We start from the raw sequence: 24,806 nt of genomic DNA on the forward strand, positions 1-24,806 counted from the left end.
TATTGATATTGGTTGATATTATAAAAGACACTAAACTTAAACTTAAATTACATAGAAATTGAAGGAAAACCCAGCGGCTAGATGACTTCCGGGCCTTTTCGGATATGAGAAGTTCATTAAAACGTCGAGCTGCTGAGGCATACAAAGTATGCTTTGTAAGCCTTAGCAGTCTAATACGCGTTGAAAATAATATCAAATCTAATCCGCTTGAATTCTGGAAGCACATAGCAAGACTTCGTTCCAAAGGAGGTTTTGAGCCAACGGTAAAGTTCCAGGGTGACAGTTTAACGGGAGCTGCAGCTGCTGATGCATTTGCCAGGTTCTTTGCAAGTGTGTATTCTACCGATATTCCCCAACTAAATACAGCACAAGCCAATAATAATGACATTCATTCTCATAATAGCAACTATGTAAATATACTTAAAATCGTCTCTAATCTCAAATCTCACGATATTCTATATGGTATTAATAAATTAAAATCTTCCAGTTCAGTAGGACCTGACAGATTACCATCTTTTATCTTCAAGGATTTAAAGACATGCATTGCCTCCCCTTTATGTCATATATTGAATTTAACTTTGCAAACAAGTTGCTATCCCCTCCAATGGAAAACAACGCTTGTAACGCCTATACCGAAGAGTTCTGATAAATCCGATTTTTAAAGTTATCGACCGATAGCAATTCTATCTTCACCAGCTAAAATATTTGAAAATGTTCTCCATAGACTAATTTATTTACAGGTAGCTAAATTCCTTAATAATGCTCAGCAAGGTTTTAGATGCAGAAGGTCAGTAAATTGAAATTTGTTAACATCAACAGAATTTATACCAACACAATTAGATATACGATTACAAGTAGATGTCCTTTACTTTGATTTTCGTAAGGCCTTCGACAGGGTCAATAATGACATCCTGCTTGCTATACTTTGTGCTATAGGCTTCTTTACGCGGATGAACTAAAATTATATGCGAGCATCCAAAATGAACCAGAATATGAGGCTATTCAGGGTGACATAGATGCTGTTTATAATTTGGGTGTGAATAATAAAATGGAATTTAATCTCACTAAATGCTATATTGTCACTTTTTGTCTAATGCAACAACCTTTTCAGTACCGCATTAATGGTAACCTCATACGTAGACGAAATTCAATGAAAGTTCTGGGTGTGACATTTGACCAAAAGCTTACCTTCCACGACACGATCACACGACCACAATATAATAACAGCCACTCAAGAGTCCTTTATGAGACTAGGGTTCGTATTAAGGAATGCGCACGATTTCCACAGCGTCAATATAATACAACTGCTTTACTCTTGTGCGTAGTAAGCTTGAAGCGAGCTCGTGCTTAGGAATCCCTACGAAGTAACCTATTCCCTTATGCTGTAGAAAGTACAAAAAGCATTTTTGCGTTTTCTGTATAAGCGGAAACTGGGTAACTACCCGTACTTGTTAACCCGACGACATATCTCGTCGGTTGCCTCGGATACAACACTGGAAACCAGACGGGCTCTCGAACACGCAACTACCTTGCTTAAAGTTAGCCGGGGCTTAATAGATGCCCCTAATATTCATAAATAGCTGATTCGAATGTATACACCTAACAATTATATTCGTAGTAGAAATCACCGTCTGCTGGTGGTACCCGCGTGTCGCACGGTAGCACGCACTGCGACGCCCGTACCGCGAGTCTTTAAATTGCTTAATCACCTCTTAGAAGCCCGCCCTGATTATGATCTATTTACTAATAGACTTGAGATTTTGGTGCAGTTGCTGCTCTAACTTTGTGAGTCCTCACATTACGGCGTCTAGCAATAGTATAATGTACTTGATTAATGTAATTGGTGTTGTAACCGATTTATTCAAAATAAATAAATAAATAACGGTTTTCGATAGATGGCGCATGACTATAAGAAAAATCACTATTAACTATGAAGTTATTTTTTTTTTTCATATCTATCCTTTTTTTTAATTAATACGCTTTTATTAGTTTCTGCTGTGTGTCTGTTTGTAACCGACTCCATTGGACTTGATTTTGTTTGGTACCTGTTCAAAGACAACCGTTCTTGCGGAGTTCTCCAATCGTGCGTTGGAGCTGACACACAAGCTTTTTTTTTATTTATTTATGAACTACGAACAGAATTACAAGTAATAACATTAAGTAAGTCTAGTAATTAAGTAAGGTGATAGGGATACATATAACTACGTTTATAGGCAGTGACAGCATGTACATAAATACAAGTCGTACAAAAAGTTAATTGAATTAAACAATTTGTTTTTTTTTAAAGTGATAACCTTCACTTCTAGGATTAATACACAAATAAGGTTTGAAAACAAAATTTTATGAAACGATGCGGGACTCGAACCCATAACGTCTGGCGTTCCGTGCCAGTGCTCTGCCAACTGAGCTAACCTTTCGAGTGACGTGTCGTCATAAAATCTTGTATGCTTTGTTCAACTGTCAGGTTGTGGCTTCATCTACAGGATCAACTTCACAGTTAACCTGCTCAACCCCAATATTTGCATATTAGGAAATTGACTTGAGATATCGCTCTTGTAGATCTAAATAATTTGTTATTTAATTTAAGTTAATTTACTTAACAGTGAAACCTCAATACGTTCGTATTACCGGCGGCGGGGCGACCCGAGCGAGCCATGAGCGATCCTTCGTGTGCACCACTCGAGGTTCCAAGCCACCTCCAAACATAGACTGGTTTATCAACGCACAGAAGATCGACTCTGCGTTGACTCAGGTTTGTACACTTACATAATTTATACGTTTAGATAGAGCTTCTTGTTGTTAGGCTAGATAGCTTTTTTTAATGAAAATATGGGATGACACGAGCAGGACGTTCAGCTGATGCTAATTGATGCGCCCTGCCCATTACAATGCAATGCCGCTCAGGATTCTTGAAAAACCCCAAACATTCTAAGCGGCACTATAATTGCGCTTTGAGACATGAGATGTTAAGTCTCATTTGTCCAGTAATTTCACAAGCTACGACACCCTTCAGACCGAAACACAGTAATGTTTACAAATTACTGCTTCACGGCTGAAATAGGCGCCGTTTAGGTACCGATAATATAGCCTGCTTCCTATTCAAAGGAGCCTCCCAAGTCCCACTGGTGCTACGTCTGGCACTCGCGATACGTCCTTACATGTCATTTTGTTTTAGTATGTGTGCGTTGCTGAAAATAAAGGCTGGCAGTTCCGCTATAACAGTCTACCTAGACGGATAAATTATCTGAGACTTAACATTATTAGTATTCCAAAACTACCAAACGCGTGTAGTTGTACCTGTGTTTTTATTTTATTTTATATTTGTCATTACATTTTTGCATAAAAGTTAAATACTTATTATTATTTCAGTTAAACCGATCTTTCGAGACCTTTCCAGATCCCGTTTTCAGAGGGAATGCGGTTAAAATTGCCTCAGAGGTAGTATTTGCTGTAGACAGATGGTTTATGGCAAAATTTACTGACTCTTCTTTTTTCGTATGTGTAGTTTTGTGTTTTAATTGAAAGATTATTGGATCCAACATATTCAATAATTTTAGGTCGTCTTCTCCATTGAATTTGGGCGTTTTTTTTATTTCAATGGCTTCACGTACCAGTTTTGAAAGCAAAAATCTATTGTAAAAACATTTTACAATTACATGCGTTTTAATCCCTTAAAAAGTGTTTTATATAGACCATTACTTGTTCGATTCTCAGATTATCCGATTTTGAAGCTAGTTTACTCAAAGATTTCTTACAGCTAATTGAAATTTTATTTTAGATAAGATAGTTAAAACCCTGACGAAATGTTTTATGCTATTGGATATCTATGTGCCAAGCATTTCGGCTCTAAAATATTTTAAAATATTAAACAATAAAATAATTATAAGTGTTCTTATAGATGGAAGTAGAAGGAGAGTTGACAAGGAGCATTCTAACGTGGAAGGTGAGAAGAGAAGACAGTGGACGTGAGCTGGTGTGCCGTGTCTCCAACCCATGGTTTCCAGCGTACACACTTGAGGATTCTATTATGCTTGAAGTTTTATGTAAGTACCTAAATTAAATTATTTTTTTTACGAGAAGATGTAAAAAGACTATCTGTTTGGATCAATATTACCATCATTTGTTTTATGAAAATAAGGGTCGAGAAGAGCAGGACGTTCAGCTGATGGTAATTGATACGCCCTGCCCATTACAATGCAGTGCCGCTCAGGATTCTTGAAATACCTAAAAATTCTGAGCGGCACTACAACTGCGGTCGTCACTTTGAGACATAAGATATCAAGTCTCATTTGCCTAGTAATTTCACTAGCTTTAGTCTGAACCACAATAATGCTTACACATTAATGCTTCACGGAAGAAATAGGCAAAGGAGCCTCCCACTGGATTCAATTGAAAACATTAGATTTAAGAAAGACATTGAGAGAAAGTGGTCAGAATTGATGCATATAAACAGTTTTTCAACACGATTGCTTGCCGTCACGCTTGACCATCCACATCACAAAAAAAGCCCGCTGAATTTCTTGTTCTCGTTCTTCTCAGGTCTGAGGCATACTTTTTTCAATGACTAATATCACATCCTATTTTGAAAAAATATTTGAATTTGAATTTCGCTACACAAAAATTAACTGAGTTTGGGTGGGAGGTGATTATATATCCACTAAATTGATTTGACCTTCAGATTTCCACCTGCTACGGTCTCTTCAAATTTTTTTAGCAGTTACATTAAGAAAGGGCTGCCAAAACTGCTTGTCAAGATTTTTTTTATCAGAAGTTCCAATATTTATACAGCAACGGGATCAACTCACCTCCACCTCGATGACTTTCTACCTCCAAGATGGTAAAAAGTCATCGAATGAAGTGGCACATAATATGGACTGTAATATCATGTTAATTTACTTAAATATAAGGCAAACGCGTAAAAGGCCTATATTTATTCAAAATAGATTACTTTAGAATTCTTTTTGGTATTAGTTCAAAGAACCTTCGTATCGGAAGTAAATGGCGCTTTGAGAGAGAAGACACTTTAAACTAAGTCTTCAGTTTTTATATAAAATGCAAAAAAATATTTCCTCAACATATTACGATAACGCGTACATCAAAAAGATTTCTGAGCAGAAATAGTTATATATATATATATATATATATATATATATTATATGTATATTACAAAGCAAGTATCAATGCAAAAGTGGCCAATTGTTTCATTAAAAATCAATGAATCACGCACACACAAATATTAAAATCTGTGCAAATCAAATTTATAAACAAAAGTTATGAACGACTAGCTTTTACCCGCGACTTCGTCGGTCGCAAACGCAAACATTTCCAATTCAAATGGGCAGCAAATTTTATTTTTTAGAATACTTTGAAAATAATACACATACAAACTGATACGGCTAACTATGAATTGCTTATTTTAATACATTTTTATAAATTACTTCAATTTGTTTTCCATCCTTTGCTAAAACAAAAAAATTGCCGGTTTGATACTCGTGAGCACGCCATAACAAAAAGTTGAATTCCCATGTGAAAAATATTTTATGTACCTGCTCCTGTTAGATACTTTTAAGTGTTCTATATTTTACTTTCATCCCTTATTTCAACCCTACCCTTGAAATTTCAAAAACGCTAGAACAAATATTTATTCTTATTTCTTATCAATTACCTAAATACAAAGTTTCATGGTGACATCTTTGATAATGACGAACTTCCACCACCTATTTCAACCCCTCCAAACCTATTTATCAAGATAAAACGTAGCCTATGTCCTTTTTCAAGTTCTAGTCTATCCTTGTACTAAATTTCATCAAAATCATTTTAACAAACTTACATTCACATTCATAATACTATTAGTGATGTGGGTTCGAGTCCCGCGATTTGTATCATTAATCCCAGAAGTAGTAGATAGAAAGGATATTACATTAAAATATCAAATTGTTTAATAAATTCTATACTTATACTTGATCATTTGAGAAAAGAAATTGAAGTAACCAGTATGTTAAAAGTTAAATGCTCATCTCTTGAACAAATATTATAATACCCACTTATATATAACACACAGGCAACATGCCAAGATCTCGTTAGAAGACTGCAAGTCAAGCAAGTTTGAAATCCTTCAGCGGGCGTGTGAGGAAACAAACACTTGTGAAACTTGTATAAGTACTACATTATGTTATTGTAAGCAAATCATTACGAGATTTGATGTTAAGTAAAAATTTTGTTAAAATGTTTAAGGAAGAAAATGAAATAAGCTGCTGTTATTATTATTGAAAAACAGATTCTAGTCCATCTTGTATTTGTTGAATGCAATTACTAATTGTGTAATAATAATAATAATATAGTAATCACGACCATCATGTTTACGAAGCATCCTTACACAAACAATGAGTTCAAGCTCAAAAGGTTGATGCATCGAATATACGGTAATTTATATTTATACTTTTAATTCTTTATTACTTTTCATGAAATAATTTATATAAACTAATCACGACTCATAATATATTGGATGCAGCACCATACAAACTAATTTGTGTATTACAGCCATTGCAAAATACTCTATTTGAATGAAAAGAGTGGCCTTTGAGATTCTTGTAACATACAAGAATCTCACGAGCTTAACTTTTTACGAAGGTACGGTAAATTCATTACTTTCAAAGTATTAATATTTGTAGTGACGACTCAAAAGCGCTTTGTTTAAGTTAAAAACTCAAAAGCTTCCTTGACTTTGACTTTTCACTCTGAGGGTAAGTTGTCACAGCTAGTAAAAGTAGCCATTGCATCTCAAACAAATTATTATAAAGTTTTCGAATAGAATCGAAAAGAATTACGCTGTTTGTAAATTGTTTCATCTGTCGGGGAAAAGGCTAACGGGACTTAAAGTGGAAAACCCACAGCCAATAAAAGGAGGGTAGATGAGGAGGTGGTAGTATGCTTTTTTTTATGGAATTAAGGGACGAGACGAGCAGGACATTCAGTTGATGGTATTTGATACGCCCTGCCCATTACAATGCACAGACGCACAGGATTCTTGAAAAACACAAAAATTCTGAGCGGCAATCCAATAGCGCTCGTCACCTCGAGACATAAGATGTTAAGTCTCATTTGCCAAGTACTTTCACTTGCTACGGCGCCCTTCAGACTGAAACACAATAATACTTACACATTACTGCCTAATCTAGCCGGCATCCTGTGCAAGGAGCGTTCTACTTGTAAAATTATCTAAATTTAAAGTTTCATTAGTCGTGTCGGGACCAGTTAATTACGTTTTACGCGAACTATTTATTAAAAAAAAATAATAAGTTTTAATCCACCGCCATTTTCATTTTATTTTTAACTTACCTATGTAAACAGTTAATGTAGTAAAGATGATCTTTATTAGAATTCCACCTTCACACGACACGCCACAAATTAGGATGTGTGGCGATTTTCAAGGAACTCTCTTCCTCATACCACAAAGCTGTGAAATGAGCTTCCTTGTGCGGTGTTTCCGGGATTTAGGTACCTTCAAAAAAAGCGCGCACACCTTCCTTAAAGGCCGGCGACGCTCCTATGATTCCTCTGGCGTTGCAAGAGAATGTGGGCGGAGGTGATCACTCAACACCAGGTGATCCGTATGCTGATTTGTCCTCCTTTTCCATTAAAAAAAAAATAGAATAATAACAATTAAACCACTACCATGTTCCTTTTACTTTATAACTCATCTGTTATTAAGACGATCTTTATATGAATTGAAAATAAAAATAACGTATCTGATATCCTTTAGCAATTATTGTATGTATGTTATATATAATGTAATCTGAATCTCAGAAACGGCTCCAACGATTTTCATAAAATTTAGTATACAGGGGATTTCGGGGGCGATAAATCGATCTAGCTAGTTTCAATTTAAAAAAATGTAGTTTCGGGTTTTAATGAGAAACAGCTACAATAACATTATAATACAAAGGTAAATTTCGCCAATATATACAAGACTATAATAGCTCAGATGATCATTAGGTGATCCGGAAAACAGGAGACTCCGGTTAATAGTTTTTTTTTTGTTTAAGTTTTGCACACAGTAAATAAATAAAAATCCGACCAAGGCTCGGTCGTCCGGATATTATATATATAAACGTGCAGTAAGTAAGTCCTGCTAGTGACCCAGCTATCACCTACGTTTTTCATCAGGTTGCAATATTATATGGCACCAGGCCAACTATCGATCCGCTCCACATCTGCACGCCAAATTCACATAGAATTCCTTATCACTCGCCACTTTTGCCGATAAACGTTGACTCCATTTAGTATATTATTTCAACGATTGCTGAAGCTCAGAAGAAATTGTATTGCTTATCAACCCATCTTCACAGTAGGAAACATAATATAATATTATTAAAACTGCAAATCAGTTATAGCTAAATAATAGGCCGATGTACCTGAGATTCCGAGGCGAGATGTCAAGGGTCGAGGTCGAGGGGCCCTCGCTAATCCTCTAGGAACTCCTGATGCTAAGGTGCGTGTTATTTCCTCTCAGTGTATGTAGGATAAAGATTAATGCGTGGCGTTGCACCGAGAAATTAATGCGAGGCAATTTGGTCATTGACATACATGATATGCGTATATTTCGTTCTGAGATTTGCGTGTGAACTGTGTTGCTCGGTGACAATTTTTTGTTATAAGCTGGCGCAAGAAACAACTGTGTTTAGATTAGCCACTCAGATGCCAATGCCTCTGTTGTCAATGGTATATCTCTATGTCTTTTTTTACAGGATCCGTCTGCACTATAATTTGCCATGACAAAGTTTCAAGAAAAGAGAGTAGATAATTGCGAAGCATCCAGTTCCTACCAGTTTTTCAAATATTATGACTCTTGAAGCATTAAAATACGTCATGAAAAATTGAATAATTAATAATAAAATTATAAATGAGACTTATATTTTTGCTTAAATGAAATTATTTGTACATATTGTTTAAATGTTAGATATTAGTAAATGTTATATTATTAAATGTTAGATGTTAGTATCTGAAATACAAAAAAAATCTTATTCCTATTACTTTTTACTTTCAATTTTGGTTGGTTCAATTAATAATGGTTGTAAGAACCCCTCGTTCTCATAGGTAAAGGCCTTCTCTAGAGATTTCCAAGTGTTCCTATTCTTTGCAGTCTCCATCCACTGTTCGCCAGCCACTTGTATGGTATCATCAGACCATCGGGTTGATGGTCGACCGCTGTATCTAGAGCCTTGTGGCTTTTCAACGTGATATCCTGTAAGTCCACCTTTGTGACCAGTCCATCACCATCTTTTAACAGTGATAGAGTCATCACAAACGTGGTCACAAATTTAACCAAGGAGGCTCCTTTGCACAGGATGCCGGCTAGATTATGGGTACCACAACGGCGCCTATTTTTGCCGTGAAGCAGTAATGTGTACACATTACAGTGTTTCGGTCTGAAGGGCGCCGTAGCCAGGGAAATTACTGGGCAAATGAGACTGAACATATTCATATGTCTCATGGTTACGAGCGCAATTGTAGTGCCGTTGAGAGTTTTTGGGTTTTTCAAGAATCCTGAGCGGCACTGTATTGTAATGGACAGGACATATAAGTTATCATCAGCTGAACTTCCTCCTCGTATCTTATTCATCTTTGACCTGATCTAATTTTAGAATCTTTCCTATTTGTAAACTTCCAAGTTTGACCTGCATGGGTAAATTATGGTAATCTTTTTGGTTTAACTTTGATAGACAAGTCACTTTTTTTTAATTATTCCATGTTTCAAAACTTCTTGTAAGCATTTTTAGATTCGTCTTATTATTTCTTGTACGTTTCTCTGTTTTTTGTACGATATTTGCATACCTCGGTATATGTTGTTTTTATCATTTTCGATGTATTTAACAATTGAGTTATTTGATGCATTTGCTCATCGGCTGCGATTCAGAAACTTATTTAAAACTAGTTGACCCGGCAGACTTCGTACTGCCTCAATCGATAAATAAAATACCTAAACTTTTGCATAAAATAAACATAAAACAAACGAAAACAAAAACCTTTTTTATAAAAACAAATAAAAAAAATTGCTCGGTACGAATAAAATTTTATTATTACTATCGATTACACACGATATTCCTCACTTACAAAACAGAGTTTTCCTGAAATACTGGTTATTTATAAGGTTTAAATTTGATATTGATAGACACACAGTTACGATACAGTTTGTTAATCAATTCAAAGCTTTCCGATAAACTTTTTGTTTTGTTTTGTTGGTGCGGTTAGGTTCAGATATTTAATTTTTGGACAAAACTTAAGATTAATCATCTACATAAAAATAATCTATTAACAACTGAAGTTAATCTATACTACAGTTACCTAAAATTAAGTTCATTTTCAGTTATTCATTTAAAACTATTATTTTAATTTGATTTCGGAACGACGGGGGACAAATCAAAGAAATATCAAAATCATTGATTTTATTTAATTCCGAGGATTTTCAAATTTATTCACCTTTTAAACCTTCTCTGGACCTCCACTAATAATTCAAGACCGAAATTAGCGAAATCGGCCCTGCCGTTCTCGAGTTTTAGCGAGACTAACGAACTGCAATTCATTTTTATATATATTATATAAAATTGTTGACCCGACAGACGTTGTTCTGTATATAATAAATAAAATAATGTTTTGTATTAGTTTGTCAATAATATATCATAACATCAAGAATTATTTCGTAAAATATGCTTCCTTTTGTTGTAATGAAATTGTTTCACAGCAGAACTGTCAAACCGTGCGTTAATAAATTCTCTTATAGAAAATATGTCCATACAAAACAAATATCGGACTATGGGGACACATCAAAGGAAAAACAAAATTGTTGTTTTTTTTAATTCCGAACACTTTCATATTTATTCACCTTTTAAACCTTCCCTAGACTTCCACAAATAATTCAAGACCAAAATTAGCCAAATCGGTCCAGCCGTTCTCGAGTTTTAGCGAGACTAACGAACAGCAATTCATTTTTATATATATATAGATATAAGAAGATATATAAAGATAATTAAACTGTGAAAGTGAAATGATGCGCAAGAAGTTTAATATAAATTCTCTTATTAAAATATAATTCTAACTTTTACTGACTTCGGTCTTCGAGCAATATCAACAACGACCAGTATGCTGCGCCCAGTGACAAACCTGGTTGTTTAATTGCAAAAGTTCTCGGGAAGTTAAAGTGATGGATGCTTATAGAGGTGAAGAGCCTTGTGTCATGATCAAAGGCTTTCCCTTTATACGAATTGCTAAGTTTTCACCATTGCTTTTTAAAGCTACTGCCCATATAGTGTTTGGTATACTATAAAAAATATTTTCAAGCAGCCATAAGAGTCTTGGTATAAATATTTTATTTGACAGTATTTTCAAGTCCTCAGGTAATTTGTTGTATAATTTTATACACTTGTAATGGCTATTTGTTGGTAAGTTTCCCAAAGCTGCTCGTCAATTCTGACTCATGCAATACCTGAGCGATTTACCGCTTATAGAATTCAGATTTTATCATCGATGGTCGCATAAATATGTCTCCAGAGTCATGTTTATCCATATAACCCTGAAGCACCCAAGGAATCACAGGAGCGTTATCGGTGTTTTTGGAATTTTGGCGATATAATTATAATAATATTATAACGATAATATTACATTGTTGTCAGCTTGCGAGATCGCGAGATGCACAGATGTGCATAATATTATAATATATAATACATATTGTCATATATGTCATAATTGTAAATACAAATTAATACTTAAATAGATTATTTAATATAATAGTATTGACACACTTTTACACAAATTATGTTGCCCCAAACTAGTCATAGTCATATGGGTACAAGACAACGATATATTTACTAAAACATACATAAATACATACAAACATCCATGACTTGGAAACAAACATCTATATTAAATAATATGTATGATTCACAACTATTTAAATACACTAGAAAAACCGATGCTTTCAAAATCGGATACTTCTTAAGTTGTTCTATATTTTCCAGGTAAGTTTCTTCAAGTGTAAGAAGTAGATAACGGAACGCAAGTTGGTTTTACAAAAGTTTTAATTGAGATAAATTTCTGTGAAATTCAGCCACCGGACTGACTAAATATTTTATTACATCAAAACCTTTCAGTTAAACTTTGAACAATGGATATATTTCAGTTTCATTATTATTATTATTATTATTATGTAAATCTTGATATAAAAGAGTGGCAATGAGTTTCTTGCCACTTCTTCTCGTTAGCTCAACCCTTTACGAAGTAGCGGTAGATTCAATAAGATTTTTTTTTGACATTCATTTCCGTGACCTACGCGAATAAACTGATTTTGATTTGATTTGAATTATTCAACTCAACGGGCGCTACTTCTGGTGGCAGGATAATCCTGTTACCAGAAACTCGGCTTCATGTTCTTGAAAATTAAAGTTATTATTGATGCATCTACTGTGCTCAATACTCATGTAATTCACATTAACTTTTTTTTAATAATTACTCATGTAAAGCAATGAGTATTTTAGTTGCATCGCTTTGTATATATTGTAATTGAAATTTGTAAAAAGATGAAGCTTTTTAAAATATGTAGAGAGTGAGTTTTTTGCCTCTTCTTCTCATTAAGGCTCCACCTTTTCAGAAGTGGCGGTAAGTATAAAAAAAAGGAATCATTTGACATTCACAAGTGTAATTTCCTTGGCATACATGAATAAAGTGATTTTGATTTGATTTGCTATGTCTAAGCGCCTGGTAAACCTACATTCATATTGTTTCTGTCAAATAACAGTTTCCGAGGGTAGTTGGCTTATCGAAAGGACCCTTTGCGTAAAAAGTGTCGGAGGCATTATCTCCCGGCTTTTGAAAAAACAATAACATTAACTACATGAAATTAATTCTTTTTCATACAATAAAATAATAGTTTAATCTAAATAATTACGTCCTATTTTGTAGTTAGTTCGGTATTGGACACAAATCTATTCGAAATCCAATTACGTTACACAAAGCATGCATTAACAACAATTGGCGCAGTCCAAATAATATTCGATTAAGTCTAAATTTAATTTATTCAAAGCGCGTGCTGACAAAGTGGACGAGCTAAGTATGCAGTTGTACAATAATCACGTTGTGCGGGATGTTGCTTCGTGTTTATTGTTTTGTACGTGTATTTAAATGTTTACTGTCGCTGAAAATGTGAAAGCTTTATAGATTTTCCATGTTATTGTGGGCATAATAAGAGTTTTTATCTTTAAGTCTCAAAACATGGAGGCAGTTGCTCACGCTGTAGGATATTTTTAAATGAAAATAAGGGACAAGACGAGCAGGACGTCCAGCTGATGGTAATTCAAAAGCCCTGCCCATTACAATGCAGTGACGCTCAGGATTCTTGAAAAATCCCAAAAATTCTGAGCGGCACTACAATTGCGCTAACCACTTTAAGACATAAGATGTTAAGCCTCATTTGCCCAGTAATTTCACTAGCTACGTCGCCCTTCAGACTGAAACACAGTAATACTTACACATTACTGCTTCCCGGCAGAAATAGGTGCCTTGGGGTACCCATAATCTAGCCGGCATCATGTGCAAAGGAGCCTCCCACTGGTAGGATTTGATCAAACTTGTGCTAAATTAAACATTTACGTATTGAAGACCCCGGAACGGGCATGCGGTCTCATCAATATTATATGTGTTACTATAGCTATCGATAGTAAATACCATAAACCAACATACGTCTGATATATAGCATCTGAAGAGTCTTGAAAATGACCGTCATCTTCAAACTCACATTAGGCTAGGCAATCACTGCAATTATGTTTTCTTTGACATCCTATTCCATTATTGTGATTATAATTCTATTAAAGTGAATGAATGAAATTTGAATTCAATAAAAATTAAAAGATTTAACTTGAAACAATATTTATGGCCAGTTTGTTGTGATAAAATCCACATGATATTTTATTTTTGCTTTTTACAAACGGTTAAATTGTCTTGGTATGCTGATAAAATACATGGTGGAGGTGATCAAAAGCTCTATAAGTACCTACTGTCTACCTTTTAAATAATAACAGTAAATAAGTAATTAATTTCAAATAATAAATAAATATTGAGACAATTTTACATAAATTATCTTGCCCCAAACTAGGCATAGCCTGTACTATGGGTGCAAGACAACGATATATTTAATAAAATATACTTACTTAAACATACATAAATACTTATAAACACCCATGACTCGGAAACAAATATCCACATTCATCATATAAATGTTTGCACCTACCGAGATTCGAACCCGGGACCTCTAGCTCAGTAGGCAAGGTAACTAACCACTAGGCTATATGGGTCGTCAAAAAATGAGCTTAAATATTGGTCCAAATTGTGATACCTGGAAAATATGTTTAATAAGTTTACTGCGACGAAGGGAATGGATCATGAATATAATATTATAGTAACTGGTTGCCTATAAAAGCCCAATAGAAGAATAAGATGTTGTATAGTTTGTTTTCAAGTTGACTGGAAATCCGTTTTTTTAAGCCGGTTGAACTAAATACCCAATTTTTTATAAATTACTTTTATTTCAATATTTTTAAGGTGCAATCTCTTTTGCAGTCATCTGCACATATGTCATCATAATCATAAAATCATTATAACAAAATATAAATTGGTTTAAGGGTAAATATAAAATGGCTTTATTAAAAAAACAACAGGAAGCCGAAAATTTCAATTATTGTGTAAGGAAACAACTGAAATAAATATTATTCATAATTTAACAATTACATTTGCAACAACATTTATATTACATTTAAACTGACTTATTGGCGCACACTCATATCTTAATATATATAAATCTCGTGTCACAATGTTTGTCCTCAATGGACTCCTAAACTAATGAACGGATTTCAATGGGGATTACTTCATGGAGTGCAGTTTAGTCCAACTTAAGAGATAGGATAGTTTTTATTTCGATTTGGGACCCATAATTATTTTTATTTCCAATATTTGTTTTGTTTGGACATATTTTCTGTGAGAGTATTTCTGACGCGCGGTTTGACAGTTCTGCTGTGAAACAATTTCATTATAACAACAAGGAGCATATTATTATGTTACAATGAAAAATTATTGACAAATTCATCAAAAACGGTATTTTATTTATTATGTACAGAACAACGTCTGTCTGGTCAGCTAGTATTTATATAAAACTCACATTCACGTACTCAAATACACTAATAAATACAGAGGATGATACATTTAAATAAAGTTTCAATTTCTTTATCTACATTATAATAGTTATTACTTTTCCCTCTCTTTAATATGTATCCCACCTAACACCTTAGATGAGGTTGGCTTAAAACCAGCGCTGCGGGAAAAAATTATTTCAAGTAGCATAAGCTGAACCTACTCCCCTTTGTCCTACTTCAGATGATGGTAATTAATAAGCCTTTCCCATTACAATGCATTGCCGCTAAGGATTCTTGAGAAACCCAAAATTTCTGAGTGGAATACAATTGCGCTCGTCACCTTGAGACATAAGATGTTAAGTCTCATTTGCCCAGTAATTTCCCTAGCTACGGCACCCTTCAGATCGAAACGCAGTAATCCTTACATATTACAGCTTCACGGCAGAATGAAGCGCCGTTGTGGTACCCATAATCTAGCCGGCATCCTGAGTAAAGGAGCCTCCCACTGGTGAAATAATGTGGTGTTTAATATATGTATATAATAAGTTAATTTTTTATACTTAAATTTACTTGAAGGCAATAAATTTTATTATTATTATTATAAAACAAGAAATAGTATGTTTGCTGATCGGATTTTTAAGAATGTGCAAAACTTGAACCAAAAAAACAAATAGGACATTTGATTTCGAACTGGGGTCTTCTGCTTTCCGGATCACCCAACGTCCCAACTGAGCTATTATTATAGTCTTGTATATAGAGGCGAAATTTAACATTGTATTCTAATGCTACAACAATGTAGCTGTTTCTCATTAAAACACGGATAAAACTACATTTTTTAAAATTGAAACATATCTAGATCGATTTCTTGAAACTACCTGTATACTAAATTTCATTAAAATCGTTGGAGCCGTTTCCAAGATTCAGATTATATATATTCAAGAATTGTTCGTTTAAAGATATAAGATATCTTTCAATACTTTACGATGATATAAATCCAAACGTGTATAACGATATAATAAGCCTCGACCGTCATAAAGCTAGAACTGTGTTTCGCCAAAGCTTGTTCAGCCTATTCCAATATCGACTTTGAGTTTATAATGAACCTTGCGGGCACACTGGAAATAACCTCTCCAATTTTGGTAGTGACCCCTTGCAGCGCAAATATTCAAACGACGCGACGCTGCAATAAATATAGCTGTATAAAGTAACAACGTCGTATTGTTAGGTGATACAACTCATGTGTACACAAAACATGAACTAATTGAAGGAGTTGGTAGTGCGTCCTTGTGTCTGTTAATTAATGCAATAATAACTTGCTTTATGGAACAATAATGCAGTTGAGAAACTTGTACTGTGTCTGTGATAGGAAAATACAAAAGAGGTGTTGAGATCTTAGTTTGGCTGTCAGCCTGTGAAAATTAGCATTGATTTACAGGTGCGAGAAGTTTTCATTGTTAACCCATTTAAGATTGCTATCCCAAAAAATCGCCAAAATGGCGCGTGGTTGAAACCATTTCTCGCCGGTTTATATAAAGGTTATATTTTTTTTCAATTTTTTTAAAGACCGTGAGAAAAAGTCACGCAAATTCCTATAACTTTTACAGTTGGAGCCATGCTAATCATTCAATCTGGATAAAAATGTGTAAGCCATAATTGTGTTTCGGTCTAAAGGGCGCCGTAACTAGTGAAATTACTAAAGAAACTTAACATCTTATATCTCAATGTGACGAGCGCAATTGTTGTGCCATTCAGAATTGTTGGGTTTTTCAAGAATCCTGAGCGGCACTGCATTGTAATGGCCAGAGCGTACCAATTACCATCAGCCGAACGTCCTGCTCGTGTCATCCCTTATTTTATATATTTTGTTGTAATCTGTTAATTACCAGTTTTTTACTTAATTAATTTGTCTTATTGCTTCAGATCCACCGATTCCTCAAATATCTCTGATCGAACCGAAAGAGCCTCGGCTGCTTCGTGAAGATGAAGATGCTGTTCTTTTATGTTCTGCTGATGCATCTCCACCAGCGTATAATTTCTCTTTCTATAAAGATTTTGAGGTAAGTTAACTGAATGTGTGAAGAACGCCGTAGCTAGTGTAATTATTGGGCAAACAAAACTTAACAACATCTTATGTCTCAAGGTGACGAGCACAATTCTAGCGCCGCTTAGAATTTTGAATTTTTCAAGAATCCTCAGTGGCCTACTTTGAAATGGGCAGGGCGTATCAATTACCATCAGCTGAACTTCCTGCTTTGCTCGTTCCTTATTGTCATAAAAAATTATATGTAGATACAAAGTAGCCTACATCAAATATAAAAATCTCTTAAATTTCTTTTATTGAATACTCTTTATTTTCATGGATATATTTTGTAAGTCATTACTTTTTATTTTATTAGACTACACACATTTTATTTCGAATGATACCACCCATTTACTACACTTGCAATTGTGCGGTTGCAAAAGCAACGCTGAAATTTCGATTGGCTATTGGCTCTTATTAACTCACACATGTAAAAAAAAAACACTTTAAAATGTTAACATTTTCTGGCGAATTTTGGCGTTATTTAAGAAAACGAATATTTATAATGAAATCTTCTGGACATGAGTATAATTAGCGAAGTGTTAAAGTTAAAGTTGTTGAAGTTAAACAAGCAGTTAGCAAGATAAGCAAGCTGATTTACTAACCAGCCTCACATAATATAACATCGGCTCATCTTTATATCGAAGAAATCTATTTTAGCTTAACATATTAAACATTTGTTATGACAAATATAACTTTACTTTATTATGAAAGATTATCAGCTGCTGATAACATGTTTTCGGTATAATTAATTATAACATGAAGGAAAGCAGGCATAATGAAGTTTGTTTAAGCTCAAATATAATAAAGTTCGTGAGAAACTTGTTTGTTGTTTCGTATCTCATTATAAAGTTCAGAAAAACTATATTTACAAATAACATGCGGGAGTTCATGAGTGCAATTAAAATTTTTAATTTTCAACTAGGAATTCATAACTGTACATTCTTTTTGTGAAATAGGAAAGTAGTTGTGCTTGGAAAACATTTAATGTTGGTTGATCAACAAAAAATATTCTGATTTAATATGCTTATTACCTTAGATGATTTATGCCTCTAGATAGACTATGACAGCTGTGAAAAAAATAAGACTTTAGTACTTAGGTACATAATAAGTATGAGTAGATCGTAACTGTGCGTTAACTGATTTACCAATGTGTTATGAATCCAACGCAACTATGAACTGAGTACGACTTGAATTGAATCTTATTAGCCGGTATCTAAAGCAGCTATTTCAACTATAGCTGTGAATAAGAAAAACTACTGCAATATTAATCTTTATCCTGTGATTTTAATAACCCAATACCAAGTGTAAAATTTGAAAAATGCACAAGATATGGAGACAGATTGGACATACAAATTAGAATTTCATCATCTTAATGCAGTTGTTCCAAAGTGTCAATATTTTTGTAGCAATAATTACAAAACTGCCCAAAGAAAATCCACAGGAAATCTAGAAAAGCATTTAAGCAGCATCACGCAAATTGAAACTTAAGTAAATACAAGTTGAACATAAGTAACACTGGCGTGACAACACGTGACCGAGTAATTAGTATTTAATTAATACGACATGAAAATTCAATTTATTATGACGGTGAAAAGTAATAACTTTATAATAACGGTCCATTAACAGCGACCGCCGTGAAATTAGTTTTGCAACGAAGCTTTCGGATAATGGGATTTCGATGGTATTGGTGATAAAACAATATTGAGTTCTTTGCCGCAAAATTAAATTGTAAAACTCAAAAAGAATCTAGCGTTAGAACATTGGGTATTTTAATGTTGGCAATAAGCTAACTGTTTTAGAATCTTATAATAGAGGATTTAAAGCATGGGTGTAGGTAGATAAACAGTTAGCTTACTGCTAATATTAAAAAAGCCAGTCCTTGTAATCATCCAAAGGAGTGTTATTATGAAAACGAATAATGTAATGTTGTACTGAATTTCATTACAATACTCGTTTGGATGATGTAATGGTTATTAGAACATTGGGTGTTTTAATGTTGGCAATAAGCTGTTTTAGAATCTTTAATAGAGGATTTAAGGCATGGGTGTAGATAAATACTTTTTCAATTCTTGGCTAACGTTATGATCATTGCAGGATCATCTAGTTCGGGACGACCCTATCGGTGGTATATCTGTGGAAGGACCAAAGATATATCTGCGGGGGTTGAGACGACATCATTCCACGAGGTATAAATGTCGAGCGTGGAACTCCGAAGGCAGTGGACTGAGTGAACCAATCAGTATTAATATTTTATGTGAGTCACAAGTATCTCCTCTTAGGCATAGGGCACTTGACACTTCCAAAATAGTGCCTGTCCAACAATTATTTTTTAAATGTCAAAGACAATTTAATATTTTCTATAGAATGCCAAGTGGTGAAGGAATATTTTGTAACTTCCGCTTAAGAAGTTTAGTTGAAGTTATTGAGTATGAGTTCTTAATATCATGCAATATCCATACAAATAGGCTTGCCAATTGAGTAAAAACCTCCACTTTTCTAAAATCCTTCCGAATTATTACAATAAGTATTTTTCGATCGTACAGGAGTACCTTTAAGTAGAGACTATATTATATTTATTTGCATCTATTGCTATTTGAACCCAGAGATTAGAAAAATTGGGTTATTCAGGGTCACTGGTTCAAAATGTTTTCTTTAACAGCGCGACCAGAATGTTCGGCTGGTAGCGTCGTGCAGCAGTTGGCTGGTGCACCAGGTGGAGAAGTCAGGGCCCGATGCTCTGTCAGTGCTCCATCAACGAGAGATGCAGGCCCTTTGAGGTTCTATTGGACGTACAATGGCACCAAGGATGTTCTGCCGGTATACAAAATATATATACGTATACTTTTTCGCAAAGTGAGCCATGTCTATATAAATTAGTTGCTTATTTTTATACCGTGAATGCTGCAGAAAGGTGTGCATCAGACGCATTTATTTATGAGACGACGAACAAGAACAAGAACTGTTGAACTTGAAATTATGAGCGGCATCGCAATCCGCACGTTTTCTTTGAGATAAAATGCAGTGATTTAGAAAGCTTCGGCGCCCTTCAAAATAAAACAAAATGATGTATGCAAATTATTTTCATTCATTCATTAATATTTATTTATTTGCTATTAAATAGGGTAGTACAAATTTGGTCTTACAATAGCTTAAAGTATCTCCTATTAGTTAAAAAATTATTACAATATGATTTAATTTATTTCATATTTATACAAAATTATAATTTGATATAATACAAAAAAATTACTGTAGTCAAGATAAGAATAATCCACTTAGAATGCAATGTCGAAATCCTTTACTCTTTGTGGTCAAAAACTCTTCTATAGAATAAAATGTGTTTTGAAGAAGCTAACTGTGTAAGGATACTTTAAATCTTACTGGTTCACATTCAGAAAAAGATGCCGCCGTGGTATATACCCAGCCAGCATCTTGTGAAGCCTCTTACTGATGAAAATCAACTGTACCACCCAGAAAATTTTATAAATTTCAATGGTTCGAGCTCATCTCTTATAAAATTTAGAATACATCAACACTGTGTTAATTCAACATTAAACAGAACTGCGTTGTTGTGTTCAAAATTTTATATACATCGCTTATTTGCTGTTTAACTGTTTGTAATTGGCACTAAACCAATGTACAATGTTAGAGAGCAAAATCTTTATTAACTGCTTCATGTGTTGTATATTTTCATTTAAATTTAAATATAAGCGAATTAAATATGGTAGAAAATATTAGATAGGGGAAAAAGAATAGACCCCTGGGGTACCCTCATATTGGGTGGAGCCCCAGGAGATCTCATGTCATTTACATCATCATTATCAATTGTATTAGTTTAACAAGGGGTCAGAGAAATGAGGGCAGTCTCTCTTATCGTATGAGTACTCTATTTTCAGACTGCATTGTATGATTTTGAACGCAGTAAAAGCCTCAAGCTATATCACAGAAAGTTTTAAGCGCATTCTGTGATTTTTACAAGATCTTTAGGAGAATTTATGGAAACCTACCGAAAAACGATTTTTTAACTATGATTTAACTAATGTAATTTACAATAATATACAAAATATATCTAGATTATACGGATAAATTGGACTAGCCCTATAATAACAATTAAAGTTTCTTAGTGACTCATCAAATATTTTGAGAGTTCTTACGTATTTTGCAGATACCAGCTTCTAATGTCACTGTGATGGGATCGACCAGCAGTGTCATCCATGGTCTGCCGCAGCTAGATAGTGACCAGGATCTTGGTTGGCTAGCTTGTTGGGCCAGTAATGATGTTGGAAACCAGCGGGAACCGTGTCTCTTCAGGATAATGCCTGCAGGTGATTTGTCCTAAAGAGAGAAGCATCACAACTTCACTTAGATGTGATGCTCACTTCCAACAACCCCAGTGTTCATTTTTCGCATACTATCGAGGGCATATTGAAATTCATACAACAATTTCTCCTCACGCACAACAATTTTAACACGTGGTAGAAGTGGCCCTTTCAGAAGAATTAATTACCGCAATAGTAAATTTCAAGAGAATTGGTTATAGTATATTTGTCCCTTCATCTTGTCTCTTCTTAATATTAATTTATTATATCATAAAGATTTAGTTAATAAAGCTGCTAAAGACATTTAGTTAAATTAAAAACCTAAAAAAAAGTAGTTTTCCCAACCACTCGTCTCATTCAAATAAAATAAGAACATCCAATCCATAAACGAATGTTTCTTTTTACGCAGCTTATCCTGAACCACCAAATAACTGTGAGGTGGAAGATGGGTTTATCCGGTGCGAGCCTGGCCATGATGGCGGTTTGCCACAGCGCTTCATCCTAGAGGCGTTGGAGGTACGCCAGCACGAACCTGTTCGGAACCAACTAGACGCCACCATGAACGACCAGGTGAGGTGGTGGTATCGTCAGCAGCACACCAAAACCAAGCAGCACTGATGATCTGCTTAGGGTCGGTGTCGCAATAGTTATAATCACTGACTCTCACGACAGTACCCCTGATTCAATCCTCGCCCGCCACTCACCAATGTGTTTTGAAAGAAAGAAAGAAAGAAAAATATTTATTTCACAAAACACTCACAGGATATACTTAATATAAAAAGATAAAAGTACAAAACAAACCGAAAAAGAGCGTATTTTAATAGTAATTGGTTTAATATTAGAGTTCCTGTGCAGTGCAGGAAATGAGTCACCGACTCAGGATTATCGTGCCACGGCCGTGGCTGTGAAACAGCACTGATTTTCAGCGGTGCCCGTTTAACTTTGGAGAAACAGTGCGCTCAACATATAATAAATAACACCTTATAATAATATATACATAAATCTCAATAAAAAAAAGTCGGTAGTAAAATATTAGATGTTTTTGTAGTATTGAAAGAAACATATAACTATAATACTGGACTACACCTATATTTTCACCACCAATGCTCCCAAAACTGATCTTGTTTTGTCGTTCCAAGAATCCTTACTTACATCTCTGACGAAAATTTTTGACGTTTCGTAATTCACGAGGAGGAGGTGAAAGTTTATTCCAGCATTTGGTTGCAATGTACCGAAAACTTCCTTTAAATGCAGCACTATGGTGTTATAAGACACCCAGTCCACATTGCGACGCTCTTGTTAAATAAGTGGCGTTGAGTTACGCTTTTGGGTTTTCATATTTCTGTTTCTGTATATATTCAGTTGTAAGTTAATCCGTCGCTTTATAATTTTTTTTATGCCAATACGGGACGAGACGAGCATGACGTTCAACGACGACTGATGATTATTGATACGCCCTGCCCATCACAATGCGCAGTGCCTTTCAGGATTATTGAAAAATCCAAAAACTAAGCGGCACTACAATTGCGCTCGTCACCTTGAGACATAAGATGTTAAGTCTCATTTGTACAAGTTAGTTGTGTCCCAGTAATAACACTAGCTACGGCGCTCTTCAGACCGAAACACAGTAATGCTTACACATTACTTCATCACGGCAGAAATAGGCGTCGTTGTGGTACCCAAAATCTAGCCGGCCTCCTGTGCAAAGGAGCCTCCCACTGGTAAGATCGAAAACTCTGTTGTGATTCCTCTGGTGTTCAATAAGAGTTCTGCGGTGATCACTGATCATCGGGTAACCATATGTTTGCTCCTCTGTCCTTCTCTTGACTTAACAAACATCTACACTTTAGGGCTCAATGATTCTAAATAATAATAATAATACTATCTATCTTGAAAATAATATAGCACTTTGTATTATCTACACCCCTTAGGGCTCACTTCAGATTCCAGTTGTAGTATCTATCTCGAAAATAATAAAACACCATGTCTCATCCCAAGATAATACCAGCACTCGATGCTAGGTAGTATCTGTCTCGTAAAGAAAAAATACATTATCTCATCATAAGCTAAAAATCATACTCGATGCTAAAAGAAGCCAGCGTCTAGTAGAACATGAATTTCAAACCTTCCACCTCCAGGGATATCTTCAGAAGCGATAAGGATCCATGAAGGAGTTGATCTTTGGAAGGTGCTGTTACATAGATAACCAGTGGCAACCCTCCTTTAGCCCACTGCAGATATTTTTCCGCCGCCACTTCATTTATGTTTTAGATGCAGCTTATGGTTTTGTTTAATAGAAACAAAATTACTGCAGATAAAAAGCTTAGTAGTTTTCTATGGTAGTTTAGTTAACCTAAACTACTTTTCAATTTGAGAACCCATTTTGTATTTAATTTACAAGCCTTATTTACTTATTTATAACACACATCATTTATCAAAATAATTTAAGTGTCTTAACGTTTTGATTCGACTTTTCTTCTATTGGCGTGGAAGATACATTTTGGATTTAATTTTGGATATATTTAATATCTACTATAGCAAAAATAAAATTAATATCATACGAATTTCTCAGGGTATTTCTGGACGGGGTCTTACAGAAGCAGTCTACCGGGCTAGCAATGAAGTGACTCCCCAATTTCCTCTGGATGCTTTATCACCTGGACGATACACATTCCTGATATATTCGGAGACGCCACGAGGAAGGTCACTCCGACCAGCTGCCTTGCACAGCATTCCGATACGAAATTTTGAAGCAGAAGTTGATTCACCAGGTTAGACTGTATTTGTATTTTAGGATTTGTTTTATAATATTCAAAATAAATCCGATCATTATATTTAAATACTATAAAATTTTTCAGATCTTATATTTTAAAGTTCATTCTGTTTTTGCCTCTCGTATTCTAATAAATACTTTTTGATCAATAATAATTCGTATATTATGTAAATTTCTAAAATCAGATAATATAAATACATAAAATACATTAACATAATATTCTTGATAATATTAATTTGGGTAGGTTCTGTATTAAAAAAAAATTATCAAAATTTGTTATATATATATATTATTTTCTATAACTTTAGTCATTGTATAATCTTGGTAACATTTTATACCGATATAAAAAGAAAAAGTTGTTAAAAAAACAATGGTTGGTGTATATAAATTTATGAGAACTAATTAAGTAAGGCTAGGTTACTTATAAGGATTTTCTTATCACCTTGCACTCATTTTTT

General features: G+C 34.4%; 1 protein-coding gene across 4 annotated transcripts in view; it reads left to right on the top strand.

Moving 5' to 3' along the window:
• Positions 1–24,806, top strand: part of LOC126970942 (nephrin-like) — a 192,888-nt gene that overhangs the window by 161,811 nt on the left and 6,271 nt on the right. For 3 of the 4 annotated variants that reach the window (XM_050817083.1, XM_050817085.1, XM_050817084.1), the window contains exons 7-14: positions 2,604–2,752; positions 3,899–4,043; positions 17,097–17,233; positions 19,354–19,513; positions 19,919–20,076; positions 21,422–21,581; positions 21,985–22,145; positions 24,148–24,346. In XM_050817083.1, the coding sequence (XP_050673040.1) occupies positions 2,604–2,752; positions 3,899–4,043; positions 17,097–17,233; positions 19,354–19,513; positions 19,919–20,076; positions 21,422–21,581; positions 21,985–22,145; positions 24,148–24,346 (1,269 nt within the window). The remainder of the gene's footprint in view (positions 1–2,603; positions 2,753–3,898; positions 4,044–17,096; positions 17,234–19,353; positions 19,514–19,918; positions 20,077–21,421; positions 21,582–21,984; positions 22,146–24,147; positions 24,347–24,806) is intronic. The other variant, XM_050817086.1, reaches the window with a different exon arrangement.

Source organism: Leptidea sinapis, chromosome 22, assembly GCF_905404315.1.
Source record: "Leptidea sinapis chromosome 22, ilLepSina1.1, whole genome shotgun sequence".
In the NCBI taxonomy this organism is placed as follows: Eukaryota; Metazoa; Arthropoda; class Insecta; order Lepidoptera; family Pieridae; genus Leptidea; species Leptidea sinapis.